The sequence below is a fragment of the Anthonomus grandis genome, chromosome 8 (genome assembly GCF_022605725.1).
Source record: "Anthonomus grandis grandis chromosome 8, icAntGran1.3, whole genome shotgun sequence".
Lineage (NCBI taxonomy): Eukaryota > Metazoa > Arthropoda > Insecta > Coleoptera > Curculionidae > Anthonomus > Anthonomus grandis.
Genome location: NC_065553.1, coordinates 31,889,145 through 31,904,952, shown reverse-complemented (window position 1 = coordinate 31,904,952; position 15,808 = coordinate 31,889,145). Strand labels below are relative to the sequence as shown.

Sequence of the window (15,808 nt, the reverse complement as noted above, 5' to 3'; positions counted from 1 at the left end):
ATTTCTAAGATTTTCACAGATTTTTTTCCCAGAACTCATTCACTTTTATAATATTCCAATGTTTATCCCGTTAAAAGAAAGTCTGTATTAACAAAATTTGTAAAATGAAAATTTTCAATTCATTGATAAATCAGACAGAACATTGAACCCCGGAATAAGAATTGAAATTATGCTACATGTCAGAAATTGGTGTAATATTTACGAGACTTACAGCATTTGGTGAGGAAAACTGAAACACATCTTGCTCTCCGCCATGTATTCATGTACAGAAATATCTCCGCCCAAACCAGAATGGAACCTGTATGTTTGTAAATGAGGTGACGAAAAGAGAAGTTTCAAATCGGTTTGGCTGGGAAGACGTATTCGGACTCCTAAACGTGGTGGCAAAGATTGCGATCTCCTATGCGACCAAACCTAAAGTGAATGCAAATTAAAAATCAAATTACAACACACCAATTAAAAATATGCTTTTAAAATAATTCAGTTGTTCGACATATCGCTAAGGCATCGTCTCGTTTCATACTAATGCCCGCTTAAGTTGCAAGTCGGAAGAAATATTTTACGTTTCGCATCTGCTATTATCGCTTTTTTCACCTTTTACCATTCGGTATTCGTGAATAACAGTTATCACTCTCGGTGGGAACTAAGTGGCATTTACGCACTGTTTTACTCTTCACGGTAATGTAATGTAATTTCCACGCTAATTTAGTGCGTAAAAATACAAATCTAAATTAAATTTAATTATTCATCTTACCAATTTATTAAGATAAAATTTTTATTTGGTAAATAATGGTAACTTAACAATTTCCCCAATCTCCTAAAAGAAAAGTGGAAAATGTATTTGTGTAAGGAAATTTTATAGAAACAAGTAACCAAACAATAACGAATAATATGCAATAAATTAAATCATATAAAAGACACAAAATGAAATGAAAAGTGACCTACCGATTATCCATCGTCCAGTTTTCAGCTTTCTTTCATATAACTCCTTATCATTATTTATGATATATGAACTCTTAAAGCATCATTACCCGCATCTTTAAATCGGTCAACTCAACGACAATTACGGCTAATAACTGCATTAACCGCAAGGCCAAGAACGAGGTTCTCGCGGCCAAATCTCTCCAACTTAAACTTATATTTTTATTTTTCAAAGGCAAATTCAACGATTTTCAATTATTTTCACTTTAGTAGTCGTGCATCCGTTAAGGACTCGGCGGTAGTGCCCAATTAAAGGAAAACTGTTAAAGTTACATGATAAGAGAAGAGTGAATTTGCTGCTTAGTAAAAGTTAATAACGCATATGGCCAGGTGGTAGTTCGGTAACAGTAGTAGGCAGTGTTGAAAGATGTTAGTGAAGATTCGGGTTTTTTCTCTGCTGGTAGTGTTTTTGTTATTGTTTCAGGTAAGATGTGATTGTATTTATGTATTTTGTGTGAATAGCAGTAGACAAAAGACAGTTAAAGACGACAAGACACGCATACTTTTGGTCCAGGGGACCAGTTTGGAACCTTTAGGTCTTGTCTGTGAAGAGCCTTAAAGGAATTCTTAACAAAAATTAGAAATTATCAGGTGTACTTAAGTCTGGTTAGTCGAGGGGCAAATTTTATATGCCAAAAAAGAGAGAGGACCAGTTCTTGGGGTATCATGCTTCAAAAAACCATAATGTATTTATATAGTCTCGTTGTATGTCAATATAATGTGTTATATGTCAAATATCTGTCCAAGTTTAATAATTGTGTCCTAAATAAAGCCCAAATATCAAATTTCAACAAAAGCGAACCAATAACAAAACAGTTATGAAAGTCGTGTGACTTTAAAATTCTATATGTCAAACATCTGTCCAAATTTATTAATTGTAGGATGCAATGCAACCCCAAATACCAAATTTTAGTCCAATCGGATAAATAGGAATAAAGTTACGGTAGTCACATGATCCAAAAATTGATAATTTTCAAAATTAATTAACGGTATCCTTCATAAATCCCTAATTTCATAACTTCAAATAATGTTCATAATTTTTCCAATATCTTAAAACTGAATGTGTGGAAAATACGGCATTTTTCGAAGACCCCAATGATATGCACAGACAACCTCAGAGTTTTTCTGATTAGACGGTACCTTTAATTGACAACTTCCGGATAATTTTCATTAAAAATTTAACGAAACTCCGACACCCTTTCAAAAAACATGCCGAGACACTTGCTTTTGCGTTGGCGGCCATATTGGATTATTTCACCCTTGTGGTGAAATAATAAATAACCCGATTCTGACCCTGACCCGACCCTGAATAATATAATAACCCGAAAAAACGGAGAAAATTGACTTGTTTGAGGAAAACGCTCTTTTTCCGTACTTGTACTGTGATGGAATGAAATTTTAGTATGTGTTGTAAAACAGATTTCAGGATCTTATAGCTGCGGTTTTATTTTCTAATAATGTACAGGGACGCCGCAAAAGAAAAACAAAAATTCAAATATCGCAAAAACTATTAATGTTAGAAGAATTCTAATTACACGTAAATCGGCTTAATATAGTGTTTAACACCTGAAAATATAAATCGTCCAGGTGGCGCCATTAGAAAATTACTAAATAAAATATGATTTTTGGTTCAGACCTTCATGGGAAAAGTTAATTATTGCTCGCCCTGTATAATTCACAAATATTTCGTTTATATAGCATTTGAAAGAAAAATAATGAAGCTTTTTTTTCATAAAAACTTTTTTTTCCGAAATAAATATCGTTTAGTAAAAAATTCAAGAAACTGAAAATGCCAGAACTCTCTCAGAAGAAACTTTTTTTATACAAATTATCTTTTACCTTCTAAAGTAGTTTGAATTTTCTTTAGTAACTTTTATTTGCTTATAATTTCTCACGCTGTATACCGATATGGCCCAAAAAGTATACAGATATAATATGTGATTCGATATAGACTTTTAGGCCTAGAAATTTCAATTTAAAGTTAGCAAACGTTAAAATTGAGATATGTCGAATCAAATTCGATACAATTTCTTATGAAAGTTCTAAAAATTTATTGTTTTGGGTTCCATCACGCTAAATATATTGAGAGAGTATATGCCAAATTTCATCGTTTAGCCATTCATACAGCCAAAGATATGAATTTTTATTTGCCAAAAAACACGATAATTGAGTCGCAGGTCGCGTGCATAAAATAGTATATATAACAAATCAATATACAGGGTGTTACTTAAAAGGTATTACTTAAAAGGTACAAAGGTATGTCATAATTTAAAAGGGACATTCCTGGACCGATTTTAAGTCGAAAAGTTATATAAACATGGGTCCTAAAATGCTTAGTTTTTAAGAGACAGGGTGTTAAAGTTTTATTTATTTTTTCGTTTTTAATAAATTTTTCAAATACGGTTTAAAATATTGAACTGAATTTTAGCACAGGATATTATGGCATAAAAACATATTTTTTAGATGTTCACCTACTTTTTTTTAGCAACCAGTGGCGGAGCTATGATGAATTTTTAATACAATTTTACAAAAAAAATACTACGCCATTGACTTACGAAAAAAATTATGATTTTATCTTAATTATCAATCAATTATAAACAAAAAATTCCTCCATGACTTTTGCCGTAAATCTTACCGTTTGGGTATAATCGTTAATTAAAAAAATATCTTTTATGCATAAAATGCATCTTTAAAAATGCGTTAGTGATTATTCTTGACAGTTTGTTTTTAGTACCCTTTGGATCTTAAAACGTGAATTGTACGAGTTAAAAAATGGTAGATTATTCTAATTTGGAAATGACGCAAATGCATTTCCTTTATGGACTTGCCAATGGTAATGCTATGGAGACGCGGCGCGGCGTTTGTATCAAGAAAGGTATCCTCATCGCGCTGTCCCAGATAGAAGAATATTTATAAACATTCATCGTCGTCTGGCTGAGTCTGGGAGTTTTAAGGCTAATTCTGCCGAGGGAAGGCCCCGTATAGTTAGGACACCGGCAGTTGAAGAGGCTGTCCTACATGCAGTCGAAGAGGATCCGACCACAAGTACACGAAAAATTGGTATGGTATTGAACATCTGCTAAAAGACGGTATGGGAAATTTTAAGGAATTCTTTGTTATATCCTTTTCACATACAAAGGGTTTATTGCCCTTTGTATGTGAAAAGAAAGGGTGCATTGTTTCTTAGAGATTATGAACCGCGTACGCAACTTTGTAGATAGTATCTTTAAAAAGTAACTCAAAATCCTCAATTTGGTGGGAACATATTGTTTACGGACGAAGCTAATTTCTCCAGAAATGCAATAATCAATTTCCATAACAATCATTACTGGGCTCAAGAAAACCCTCATGCGATTACAGAGACACATTTTCAGGAACAATTTTCAATAAACGTTTGGATCGGTATCGTATCCGATCATTTAATTGGACCATCTTTTTTACCAGGACGCCTTAACGGACAGAATTATTGTAATTTTCTCCAAAATGATTTGCCTTTGCTTCTCGAAGATGTTCCTCTTCAGTTACGGCAACAACTTTGGTTTATGCATGATGGTGCTCTAGCCCACTTTAGCATATTGGCTCGTGAGCATTTAAATAGAGTCTACCGAAATAAATGGATAGGCCGTGGAGGACCACAGTTTTGGCCACCTAGATCACCTGACTTAATTAGCCTAAATTTTTTTTGTGGGGACACCTAAAAACATTGCTTTATCAGACACAAATTGTGACATTAGAAGAACTAAGAAATAGAATTATTGACGGATGTGAAACTATACGAAACACGCCTGGAATTTTCGAAAGAGTTAGTGCTTCTATGAGAAGAAGAGCAGAAGCCTGCCATAGAGGCAAGAGGTGGTCATTTCCAACATTTGTTGTAAATTATGTATGTATGTATTGTATTTAATTGTTGTTGCTTTTTGTTCACCAGTTTGTAAAAAATAGCTTGAAAATAAATATTTGAAAAATGTACCTAATAAAAACTGAAAATAAAATCAAACTTAACACAATCAAAAATAATCATTAATCTCAGTGTCATAATGTTTACAACAACAAAAAAACAGTTGCTGGCAACGAGCAAAGCTAACTTGATTTATTTCCATAATTTTTAAAGATGCATTTTATGCATAAAAGACGTTTTTTTAATTAACGATTACACCCAAACGGTAAGATTTACAGCAAAAGTCATGGAGGAATTTTTTGTTTATAATTGATTGATAATTAAGATAAAATCATATTTTTTTTCGTAAGTCAATGGCGTAGTATTTTTTTCTGTAAAATTGTATTAAAAATTCATCATAGCTACGCAACTGGTTGCTAAAAAAAAGTAGGTGAACATCTAAAAAATGTGTGTTTATGCCATAATATCCCGTGCTAAAATTCAGTTCAATATTTTAAACCGTATTTGAAAAATTTATTAAAAACGAAAAAAAAATAAAACTTTAACACCCTGTATCTTAAAAATAATCATTTTAGGATCCATGTTTATATCAACTTTTTGACTTAAAATCGGTCCAGGAATGTCCCTTTTAAATTATGACATACCTTTAAGTAACATTCTGTATAACAAATCAAATAACTTAATTCACTTTAAAATTTGGTTTCCGGTTCTGCATTAAAACAACATTTAAATCTGGTGTAATTATTTTAAAAAGAGAAATAACACAGTCCTTTGTGTGCTTATTTTCCATTAATAAACTCTTGAACGTTAGTATTATGTTAGGGTATAAAAAAAAATATTTTCTTTAATTTTCTCAATGCTACTCTAGAATTAATAAATTAACAAAAATGTTTCAATTTTACCACTTCACCAATCATACACATTTCAATTTAATCATTTTTTAATGTGAAAATTTGTACATAGCTGATTTTTTAAATTATTAAATATTCCATGCCTTTTTACACCGTGTGACACAGGAAAAAAAAACACTTAATAACTATTTTATTCTTCAAGATAAACAAATGAAATTTGCTAGAATGATGGAATTGTTACAAGAACATCTTTTGACATTCAGTTGTTTTTCGTCATTTCCTGTTTATCCGGAAGTCACCTTAACTTTTTTATTTCAAAATATACAGGGTGTCCGTAAAGTCAACGATAATATTGAAGGGGATGATGGAGCAACTCATAAGCACCCAGAAAAACATAAAATGACCTTAGTAAAAAATCGATGGTTTTCGAGATATTGGCACTTTAGTGGAAGTCACCAAAATCCTACTCTTGGATTAGATTTTCGATTGTCACGCCTTAAAAATAGATATTTTTTAGAATCTCTTTTTAGCTATGCAACACTGAATAGCCATTTTACTGATCAAAGACAAACATTTAACTAAACGGCCAAAAAATTTAATAAGAAATCTATTCTAAAATAAAGTATTATTTTTATTTTTTAAACTTTGAATTTGACCGCTCATACTGGACCGAAAAATTAAACGGCAACCCGGCTAATACCTTAAAAAGTTTGCTCATTTAATTTAATTTTAAAATTACCCAATATGTTTTAAAAAAAGCTTTACTGTTATTGTGATAGAGTGAAAGATAAACCCAATCTACCTTATGAAAAAAATAAAACAAATTTATAATTGTTATGTTCAAAAAATATTTTTATTTAATTTAAAAAAAAAATTTAAAATCAAATAATATGTTCGAACTGTCTACCACCAACACGAATGCAGGCGTGGCATCTTTTAATAAATGACCTATTGATCCATCTTGCATTCCTGGCAACGTTAATATCTTGGGCTGCATCATTTATTCGCTGCCGTAATTCAGCAATATTATTTATTGGTCTTGCATAAACCTTTTCTTTTATGCAACCCCAGTAAAAAAAGTCGAGGGGGTTTAGGTCTAGAGACCTGGGAGGCCATAAAATTAAACCAAGTCGGCCGATCCATCTGTTGGGGTATGTTTGGTTTAAATACCGACAAACTTCATGGGCATAATGTGCCGGGCAACCATCATTTTGGAACCACATTATTCGGCGACTAGCCAAAGGAACATCTTCTAAAATAATTGGTAGATTGTTTCGACAAAAATCTAAATAAGCCTGCCAGTTCAAATTTTCTGGTAATTCGAATGGGCCAATAACACGTCCGTTCAAGATACCGGTCCACAAGTTTACTTTAAATCGATACTGTGACTTTTCTTCTCGAATAGTGGGGAGTGGGGATTTTCCAACGCATAAGTATGCAAATTGTGCATGTTCATAAAGCCATCCTTTTTGAATGTACTCTCATCCGACCACAGTATATTATTTTAAAAATTCGGATCCTCTTGATTTTTTTGCAACATTCTGCGGCAAAATTGTAGGCGTGGTTCGTAATCTCGAGGCAGTAGGCTTTGCACTCGTTGAACATGATAAGGGTGATATTGAAATCGTCTAGTGATGTCGTTTACTACCGATTTCGGTATCCCTGTTCTTCTTTCGATTGCTCGTGCCGAAGTAGTCGGATCATTTTCAATTTCTTTTAAAACTTGATCAACATAATCAATACGAGGTCTTCCCTCTCGAACAGGAGCATGAGGCATTCTGCCTTCGGAATATGAGCGGTGAACATTAATAAAAACACGATAGTCAGGATATCGGGCCAAATTCGGATATCTTTCTTGATAAAGATTAGATGCGGCTAGAGCATTTTCTCTACATTCACCATAAATAAGATGCATGTTTGCATATTCTTGGGCGGTATACGGCAAGGGCATAATAAATGATTAACCAATAAAACAAACAGCTCAAAGAACACAGTCCACAGGAAAATGAACTGAAAAACAAATCCAAAGCAAAAGGTAACAGAAACGTTAGGATACAAGCAAAAAAGTAGTTAATTCACGGAACACTGTAAACAAACTAAATTCCAAAAATGTTTGTTGTTTATTGCTATGGTCATAAGAATTACCTTCGCTCTTGATTTTTTTAAATTTTTAAGTTAAATAAAAACATTTTAAACATAACTGAAAAATTTGTTTAATTTTTTTACAATGATATCATAAGGTGAATTTGGGTTATTTTTTACTATAACACAATAATAGTAAACTGTTAAAAAAACATTTAGGTAATTTTAAAAAGTAGATTAAATGAGCAAAGTTTTTAAGGTATTAGCCAGGTTGCCGTACAATTTTTTTGGTCCAGTATGAGCGGTCAAATTCAAAGTTTAAAATATAAAAATAAGTAATACTTTATTTTAGAATAGATTTCTTATTAAATTTTTTGGCCGTTTAATTTAATGTTTGTCTTTGATCAGTAAAATGGCTATTCAGTGTTGCATAGCTAAATAGAGATTCTAAAAAATATCTATTTTTAAGGCGTGACAATCGAAAATCTGATTCAAGAGTAGGATTTTGGTGACTTCCACTAAAGTGCCAATATCTCGAAAACCATCGATTTTTTACTAAGGTCATTTTATGTTTTTCTGGGTGCTTATGAGTTGCTCCATCAGCCCCTTCAGTATTATCGTTGACTTTCCGGACACCCTGTATATTATTACGTATTTCGATAGAAAATAATATTATGAGAACAATGATGTAGCATTTTCTATTTTTTGTTTTATACTCATAGAAAAATTCAATTTTTTAAATTTTAAATAGGGTGCCATGAATGCGTTAAAAGTTTTAATTTTTAATAAAACTAATCACGGAAAATAGATTTCATTACATTTTATGACCTAAATCTTTTATACGCATATTTAAAAAGTCCAAACCAGCAATTTTGGCATTTACTTTATATTTTTTTAAATATCACGTTGTTGGGAACAATCATTTTTGAAACTTAGATTTTTTTCGTATAATTTGATATGGTTAGTTTTTAAATCGTTTGATAAATAAGCCCATAAGAAAAAAAAACTAAGTCACATAAATAACCGCATTTATTTAATAAGACTATCATGGAAGACTTTGATTTCTTGAATAGGAGGCTGCTCTTTGATGCGTTCTTCAATTATTTTTCAATTGATATAATACATGACATCTCGTCAAGTGCAATTTAAGTGTTTACTAATATTTCAGATGTTTACTGACTATATTTCTGAAAAACTGCATTTTAATAGTGGTTGTTCATAATAAAATGCTATTTAAAAAAATAAAGTCAATGCCAAAAATATTAGTTTGGAAATTTTAAACAGAAGATTCAAGTAATAAATTACAATGAATATTATTTTTCCGTAATTACTTAATTAAAATTTCGAAGCATTCATGGCACGCTATTTCAAAATTTAAACAAAATGATTTTTTCTATGAGTATCAAACAAAAAGTAGTAAATGCGGTATTATTATTCTTAGAATATTATTTTCTATCGAAATACGTAATAATATACCAATTCTCCTATTTAGAATAAAAAAGTTAGTGTCAGTAACTGTTAAACCGGAAGCAACAAAAAATCACAGAATGTGTCAAAAGATGCTCTTAAAACTATCTATAGTTCTATCGAAATACCAAATTTCATTTATCTTCAAAAATAAAAAGTGTTCGCTTTTTCTTGTGTCACCCGGTATAGAGTTTTTGAGTTATTATTTATGTTTCCCATTTGACGGAATTTTTTATTACTATAAAAAACTACTCATATTTTTCAGTAGGTTGAAATAATGTTGAAGTTCATTATAGATATTGAGGTCTTTTTTGTATACAGGGTGTCCATTTAATATCGCAGTGCTCGATTGCAGCTAAATCTTGAAACGGAAAAAACTTTAATAGGGGAAATGTTAATTAAGTTAGAGGGGATACTTTTTAAAATTAGTTTAATTGATAGAGGGTGTCCCAGAAAAGTGTGGTACATAATTTGATGTATTTTTTTTAATAGAACCACCTATATTGTTTTTCGAAATGAAAGTCTCATTTGACACTCTCTTTAATCCTAAAACTGTTTTGTTCTAAAATGCGACATTGCCTTATTATTAACAATTTAAAGAAATTTCCACGAAAATCAGTGTTTCACTTAAATTTTAATTTAAATTTAATTTACCATTGACGTTTTTTATCATTTTGAAAAATGTATTTTATTATTAAGTCCTTGGCTAAGTTCATTTTATCTTTCGAAATTACAAATTTTTTTTTTATACATGATCAAAATCGTTACTCACATATTTTCACTCCAATTTTACGGTATTCTTTTAAATCGAATACCTTGTATCTAGTAATGCATTTTAATAGAGCATTCTTTTATCTTTAATTTGATCAACAAGTTTGCCTTTAACTCTAACCGTTTTCTTAAAATTTGTTCTTAAGTATACTGAAAGCATAGAGTACAAAAAACAAACTAGAACAAAAGCAGTTTTAAATGAAGAAATTAAATTAACATTCACCAACTTTAATAACAAATTTTGAGAAAACGGTTATAGATAAAGGTATACTTGGTAGTATCAAATTGAACATAAAAAAATGCTTTATTCAAACGCGTTACAAGATACAGGGTATTCCATTTAAAAAAATATCGTAAAATTGAATTGAAAATATCATTATTTGAGTAACGATTTTGATCACCCTGTATAAAAAAAATATATTTTGGAATTTTGAAATATAAAATAAACTAAGCCAAAGACTCTACATAGATTGTTTAAAAAGATAAAAAATGTCGGTGGTAAATATTAAAATTTAAGTGAAGTGATTTTTGTGAAAATTTCCTTAAATTGTTAATAACAAGACAACGTCGCATTTTAGAGCAAAACAGTTTTAGGGTTAAAGAGAAAGTCAAACACGACTCCCATTTCGGAAAAAAATATAATAAAATATTCCATTAAAAAAAAAATCTAATTATGTAGCACGCTTTTTTGGGACACCCTATATCAACCAAACGCCCTCTATTTAAGGTTTGTTTTGTTCATGACTTAGCCGCAATGGAGCACCGTTATATTAAAAGCACACCCTGTATATTTCAGTCACAATTTTTTATTTTCATTGGCAATATTTTTTCATATCTGTCACACATTTGTCTATTCCAGGCCTTATGAATACGTTTTACAGGGATTTGAAATCAGTGCTTTCCAGTCTTTTAAAGGCATTTTCTATTTCAACCAATTTTAAATTTCCAGAAGTTTGAAGTACAACTAATATTCAAATGAATATCCTTTGTTAACTTTTTTCCATTTGAGAAAGAAATTCGACAAAGTTATTTACAGATTGCCGTCAAAATGCCTTTTAAACTATGCGTACAAAATTATTTTATTTGATTATTGTTTATTTTCTCCAATTAAATTGATAAGTACAAATTAAAGGATGGAGCTGCTCAAATTTTTAAGTGCAAACATGTTAATTGTGTGTATAAAAAGGAGATATTTTAAAAAAAATCATAGCATATTGCCCATTTTACTCTACTTTTCGACTACTATTCAGGCACTTTGGCGCAGCAAATGTAAGCTTTCGTATGATTTTTTTCTACTTGTTTTGTTTTTATTTGAAAACGATACTTATTTTAAAAGCACGCTCAGTGTTTACAAGCTTAACTTAAGTCACGAAAATTCTTATGCAAATATTTCCACCAATGTACAAAAGTAATTTTCACCTAAAATATTGATATTATAGCAAAGGTTATCAAGAGTGAAACCCATACTTAGTATTTTGATATATATAGTATATAATATAATTATTTCAGGGAAATTATTCTTAAAATCACGTTTATTACATTAACACACACCTCAGGCTCCAATAAAAAAAGAGTAGAAAACGCAAAATAAGAAACACGTAATAATCGCAGTTCAGAAAACATATATTTTATTACCGATTAAATGGTGCCATACACAAGCAAAAATAAATTTTAATTTCTTTAATAAGTGGCAATTATTAGAAATCTTAATAGGATGTTTGTATACAAAAGGCTAATAATAAATGTATATATCGATAAGCGAATAAATTCCTAGGATTCTTTTCATGAGGATTTTTATTAGATGAAAAATTGCGGCGATAAAGTAGGTTCTTTTATACTTTCACTTTTTTAAAATGCATTTTTTTATCCTGTTTTTGTTGCAACTTACCTCTTTTTAAAAAATAATAATATTCAATATGTTTTTCAGCCTCTAGATGCTAAAAAAAGGAAACAACACTCAACCAGTTTAGCATCAAAAATAGAAAACAGCATAGTGAACTTTATGGACCTTATATATGACGCTTGGGACGGTCTTCTCTACCTACTCCCCGACATTGAAATCAGCAGTACCACAAAGAAGAAATCAAAGAAAAACCAAAACGAAAACATTTTGGGAATAGATTCTTACGTGATATCGGCCACGAACAACTTAAATTATTTATATAAATCAGTGAGTGACTCCGTGCAAATGTTGGAATTAGAATCGAAAGAGTCGCGGTTAGAACCTCCCGTGGAGGGCGTTTTTTCTATAGAGCTGTTGGCCGCAGAGATTTTTGATGGGATCACTAGGGGCGTCCTGAGGGTAGTTAGTGGGTTTGATAGCAGTTAACTGGTTGTAATCGGCCATGAATTAAGTGCAATATTTGTGTTTTATTAAGAGGTGTTAAAATCAAATGTCCCATTATTTAATTTAGTTTGTAGTTGAATTAATATTTGAAAACTCTCGAATTATAAATCAAACTGAACTTTAAGCTTTACATAAGAGTAATAAATTAAGAATATAACAAATATTGTGGGCTTTTAAAGATCAACTCAATCTTTCCACTTTAAGGCAAATAAATATAAATAAATTCCATAAAACTTACATGTTGTGCGTGACTAACACTAGGAACCCTAGCTGGTGTATGTTCGTTGGAAGTATTTCTGTCCTCTCCTTCTAAAGCCCAGGCGCACACTGTTAAAAAGCCTGCAGTGGTATTCTGACGAGACAACAATGGTATTCTTAATCTAAAAACGTAAGTATTAGACCCTAACAATCACTTAATAGACAAGTTAATAGTCACCTAGTAGAATCTTGAATGGCACTCAGTAAGACACAGGAAGACCCTAACGGAACAGCAGTTTGGGAAATTCGCTCTTGTACGTCGAAAATTGTGAATTTAATACGGGAATCTCCTGTAAGACCGTCTGATGCTCGGAAGCTGATGGTGCTAAGGAACTGCGGGTTGCTACTTTTCTACAAAAAGCGGAGATGAGGTTTTATTGCTGGTTCTACAAAATGGGCTACTTTGGGTAATTTTACGAAATTTTTAGTTCAGATCCCACTATTAATTTTTTTAAATACGGGTCTCAATTTCTATTTCATATTTAAAATTAAGTTATATTTGTATTTAAAATGCAATACTTAACTTAAACATTTTTATTAAAGTGACGTATAAAAAGAGTCATCGTCAAATTTTGAATTAATTTTTTCACTTTTTGCATATGTTAGAGACACCGTAAATTTTATTAGTATTTTTAATTAAGGCATATTTTCTATATTTTGGGTCAATAGTTAAAACTCAAAAATATTTATCTAATTACGACTATTTTGCTGCATAATATAATAAATCCATTTAAGGCACCGGGAAAAAGATTTAAAAAAAGTTTAGTCTGTATTTCACGGGTATACCGTCGAAGCCGCTGCCTTATAAGCAGAATTTTATTTAATGTTTTAACGATAAGGAAACGAAATAAAGAACTGTTTTGTTCGGTAAAAGGCTTTGAGATTTTATATCGAATAGTTTTTTTAGTATTTTTGTAGTCGGTCAAGAGTACACATTAATTTTATAGAACACTTTTTATGTATCTTTTTTCGGTCCGGGTTTTTTTTTTGTTTTTAATTTCGCTAGTTAACTTTTGTAATAATCCCTTGTTTAAATAAAGCATCTTAGTGACTGCTTTACTGGGTGTTTTATTTTTATCGAACCGTCGTAACCACCTAAAGCGGGTAGCTTTCCGTTGGCGCGACAGCATATTTCAACTAGCGTGTTTTAATTACATTTTTGTAAAAAATAAGTTGGATACTTTAAATTAAATTAAAAAATCGAGGTCCGTGTTTTAAAAAATTAAAATTGATATTGTTAAATGAAAAACTAAAAATTTGACGAGATTAATATGTTCATTTGCTAGAGAAGAAAAAACTACAAACATAACTGAACAAACTAGTTGGATATTATTGAGCGTTTATGGAATAAAATATAAACCAGAAAATCGATCTCTTACCGTTTCCGAGGTAGCCATAGCGTTATCACCGGATAAAATTGTTATACTTTATATAACAAATATATATTTTTTTTGCAGTGAAACATCTGTCATTAAATGACTTTTAATATCAGATTGTTGTAAAAAACTATTAAGGATATGTAATGCCTTTAAGAGGATTTATACTTTTCAATTTGTTGGGAGAAATGCAGACTTGGTGTGTCAATATCACAACTAGTGTGTAAGACAAAGAAGGGGATATCTAAAAATGACCAAGAATTATTCGAAGAAATTAATGATAAAGCGTGCCTATTCATAATTAGCAATAGAGAGGATATTGTATACGACGTAGAGGTGTTAAATAAATTCTCAACAGGCAGCTACAATCGGCTAGTAAAAGACCAAAACAAAATAGTTATGAAGAAAAATTACATAAGACCTAATACACCAGAGACAACACATGGATATAAAGATGAGATAACAAACAAGCCTATTAGACTACGACAATATAATTAGCCTTTCAGAGAAAACATAATAAAAAGTATGAAAACTGCAGTCGAAAAATGCTCAGATCAGAAAATAAATCAAAGATCAAAGCTCTTATGAAGCAGGAGAGAGAGATGACAGACCAGGCCAAAGAGGAATATAGAAATATCAATAGGGAAATAAAAAGAGAAAATAAAGAAACACAAAACGAAAAAAAACACAGAAAGTCCTCAGAAGGTGAAGCGCGATAGGAAAGGGAACAATACAAATGAAGAATAAGGGAAAATACCTTTATAAGGAGTTATACTCATCACAAGATGCAAAAACAAATATTACGCGGTTTAAATATAAGGACAATAATCTTTTTGTTATATAGGTTCGAAATAAGTGTCAGTTATTTAAGGGAAAAGTAATGATGTGCGGCACTTAAAAAGTTAAAAAGGTTTAGAGGATAAGGCGTATTTTTAGTGAGAAACAAATAACAGTTTCATATGAAGTCGTGGCGGTTAAAGATTAAATAAAAGTTGATTGAATTTAGACAAAAAGAGTTTGTTTTTCGTTATAAATTTTAACATCAGAAGTGGAATGAACTCTACGCGCCGGAGTATTAGAGTCGTTCGCTGAATTAGACTATTTTCGTATAAGTGATTGTTTGATAGTGCAGGTGGCAAAATTAATTGTGTAATATACAGGGTGCTTCGGTGTTTGTGTTAAAAAAAAAATCATGAGTGATGATGAAAGTAATTTATACCAAAGCCTGCTGGAAAAGCACATTGAAAGGAAAGTTGAACAAGCATTAAAGAGGAAATTTGGACAGGTTGCTGAGGTTGATTTAACCGAAAGGGAGAGTGATAATGGAGAGAACTCTACGATCATTGTACGGGGTGATATTCTTCCTACCTTTGACCCAGACGATAAAAGTACTACAATTGTAGGGTGGCTTCAGAAAATCGACCAATTAAGTGAGATTCACGGCTGGACAGATTACCAGAAAACGGCGTATATGCAACAAAAGTTACGTGGTGCTGCGCGTAGCTGGTTTAATCGTCTTGACGACTACAGAAAAACGTGGGAAGAATGGAAAATGGCTATTACCAGGGCATTTCCCAGATGTACAGACTATGCCACAGTTTTGGAAGAGCTAGTAAATAGAAAAAAAAAGGCCAAATGAGACAATGACCCACTATTATCATGATAAGTTGTTGCTAATTCAACAATGCAGGCTGGATAAGGAAGCAGCAATATCCTGCGTTATTAAGGGTTTACCCTTAGAATTGCAGGCAAATGCCCGTGCTTTCCAATGCACTAC

General features: G+C 31.3%; 1 protein-coding gene across 5 annotated transcripts in view; it reads right to left on the bottom strand.

The window, feature by feature from the left end:
* LOC126739727 (inositol polyphosphate-4-phosphatase type I A) overlaps window positions 1–15,808 on the bottom strand; it is a 114,688-nt gene that overhangs the window by 72,321 nt on the left and 26,559 nt on the right. For all 5 annotated transcript variants that reach the window (XR_007661693.1, XM_050445521.1, XM_050445520.1 and 2 more), the window contains 3 exons: window positions 12,834–13,006; window positions 12,636–12,777; window positions 212–414 (listed from right to left, as the gene is read on the bottom strand). Coding sequence is in view for 4 of the 5 variants with exons in the window: in XM_050445521.1 (XP_050301478.1) it covers window positions 212–414; window positions 12,636–12,777; window positions 12,834–13,006 (518 nt within the window). In the remaining variant the exon portion in view is untranslated. The remainder of the gene's footprint in view (window positions 1–211; window positions 415–12,635; window positions 12,778–12,833; window positions 13,007–15,808) is intronic.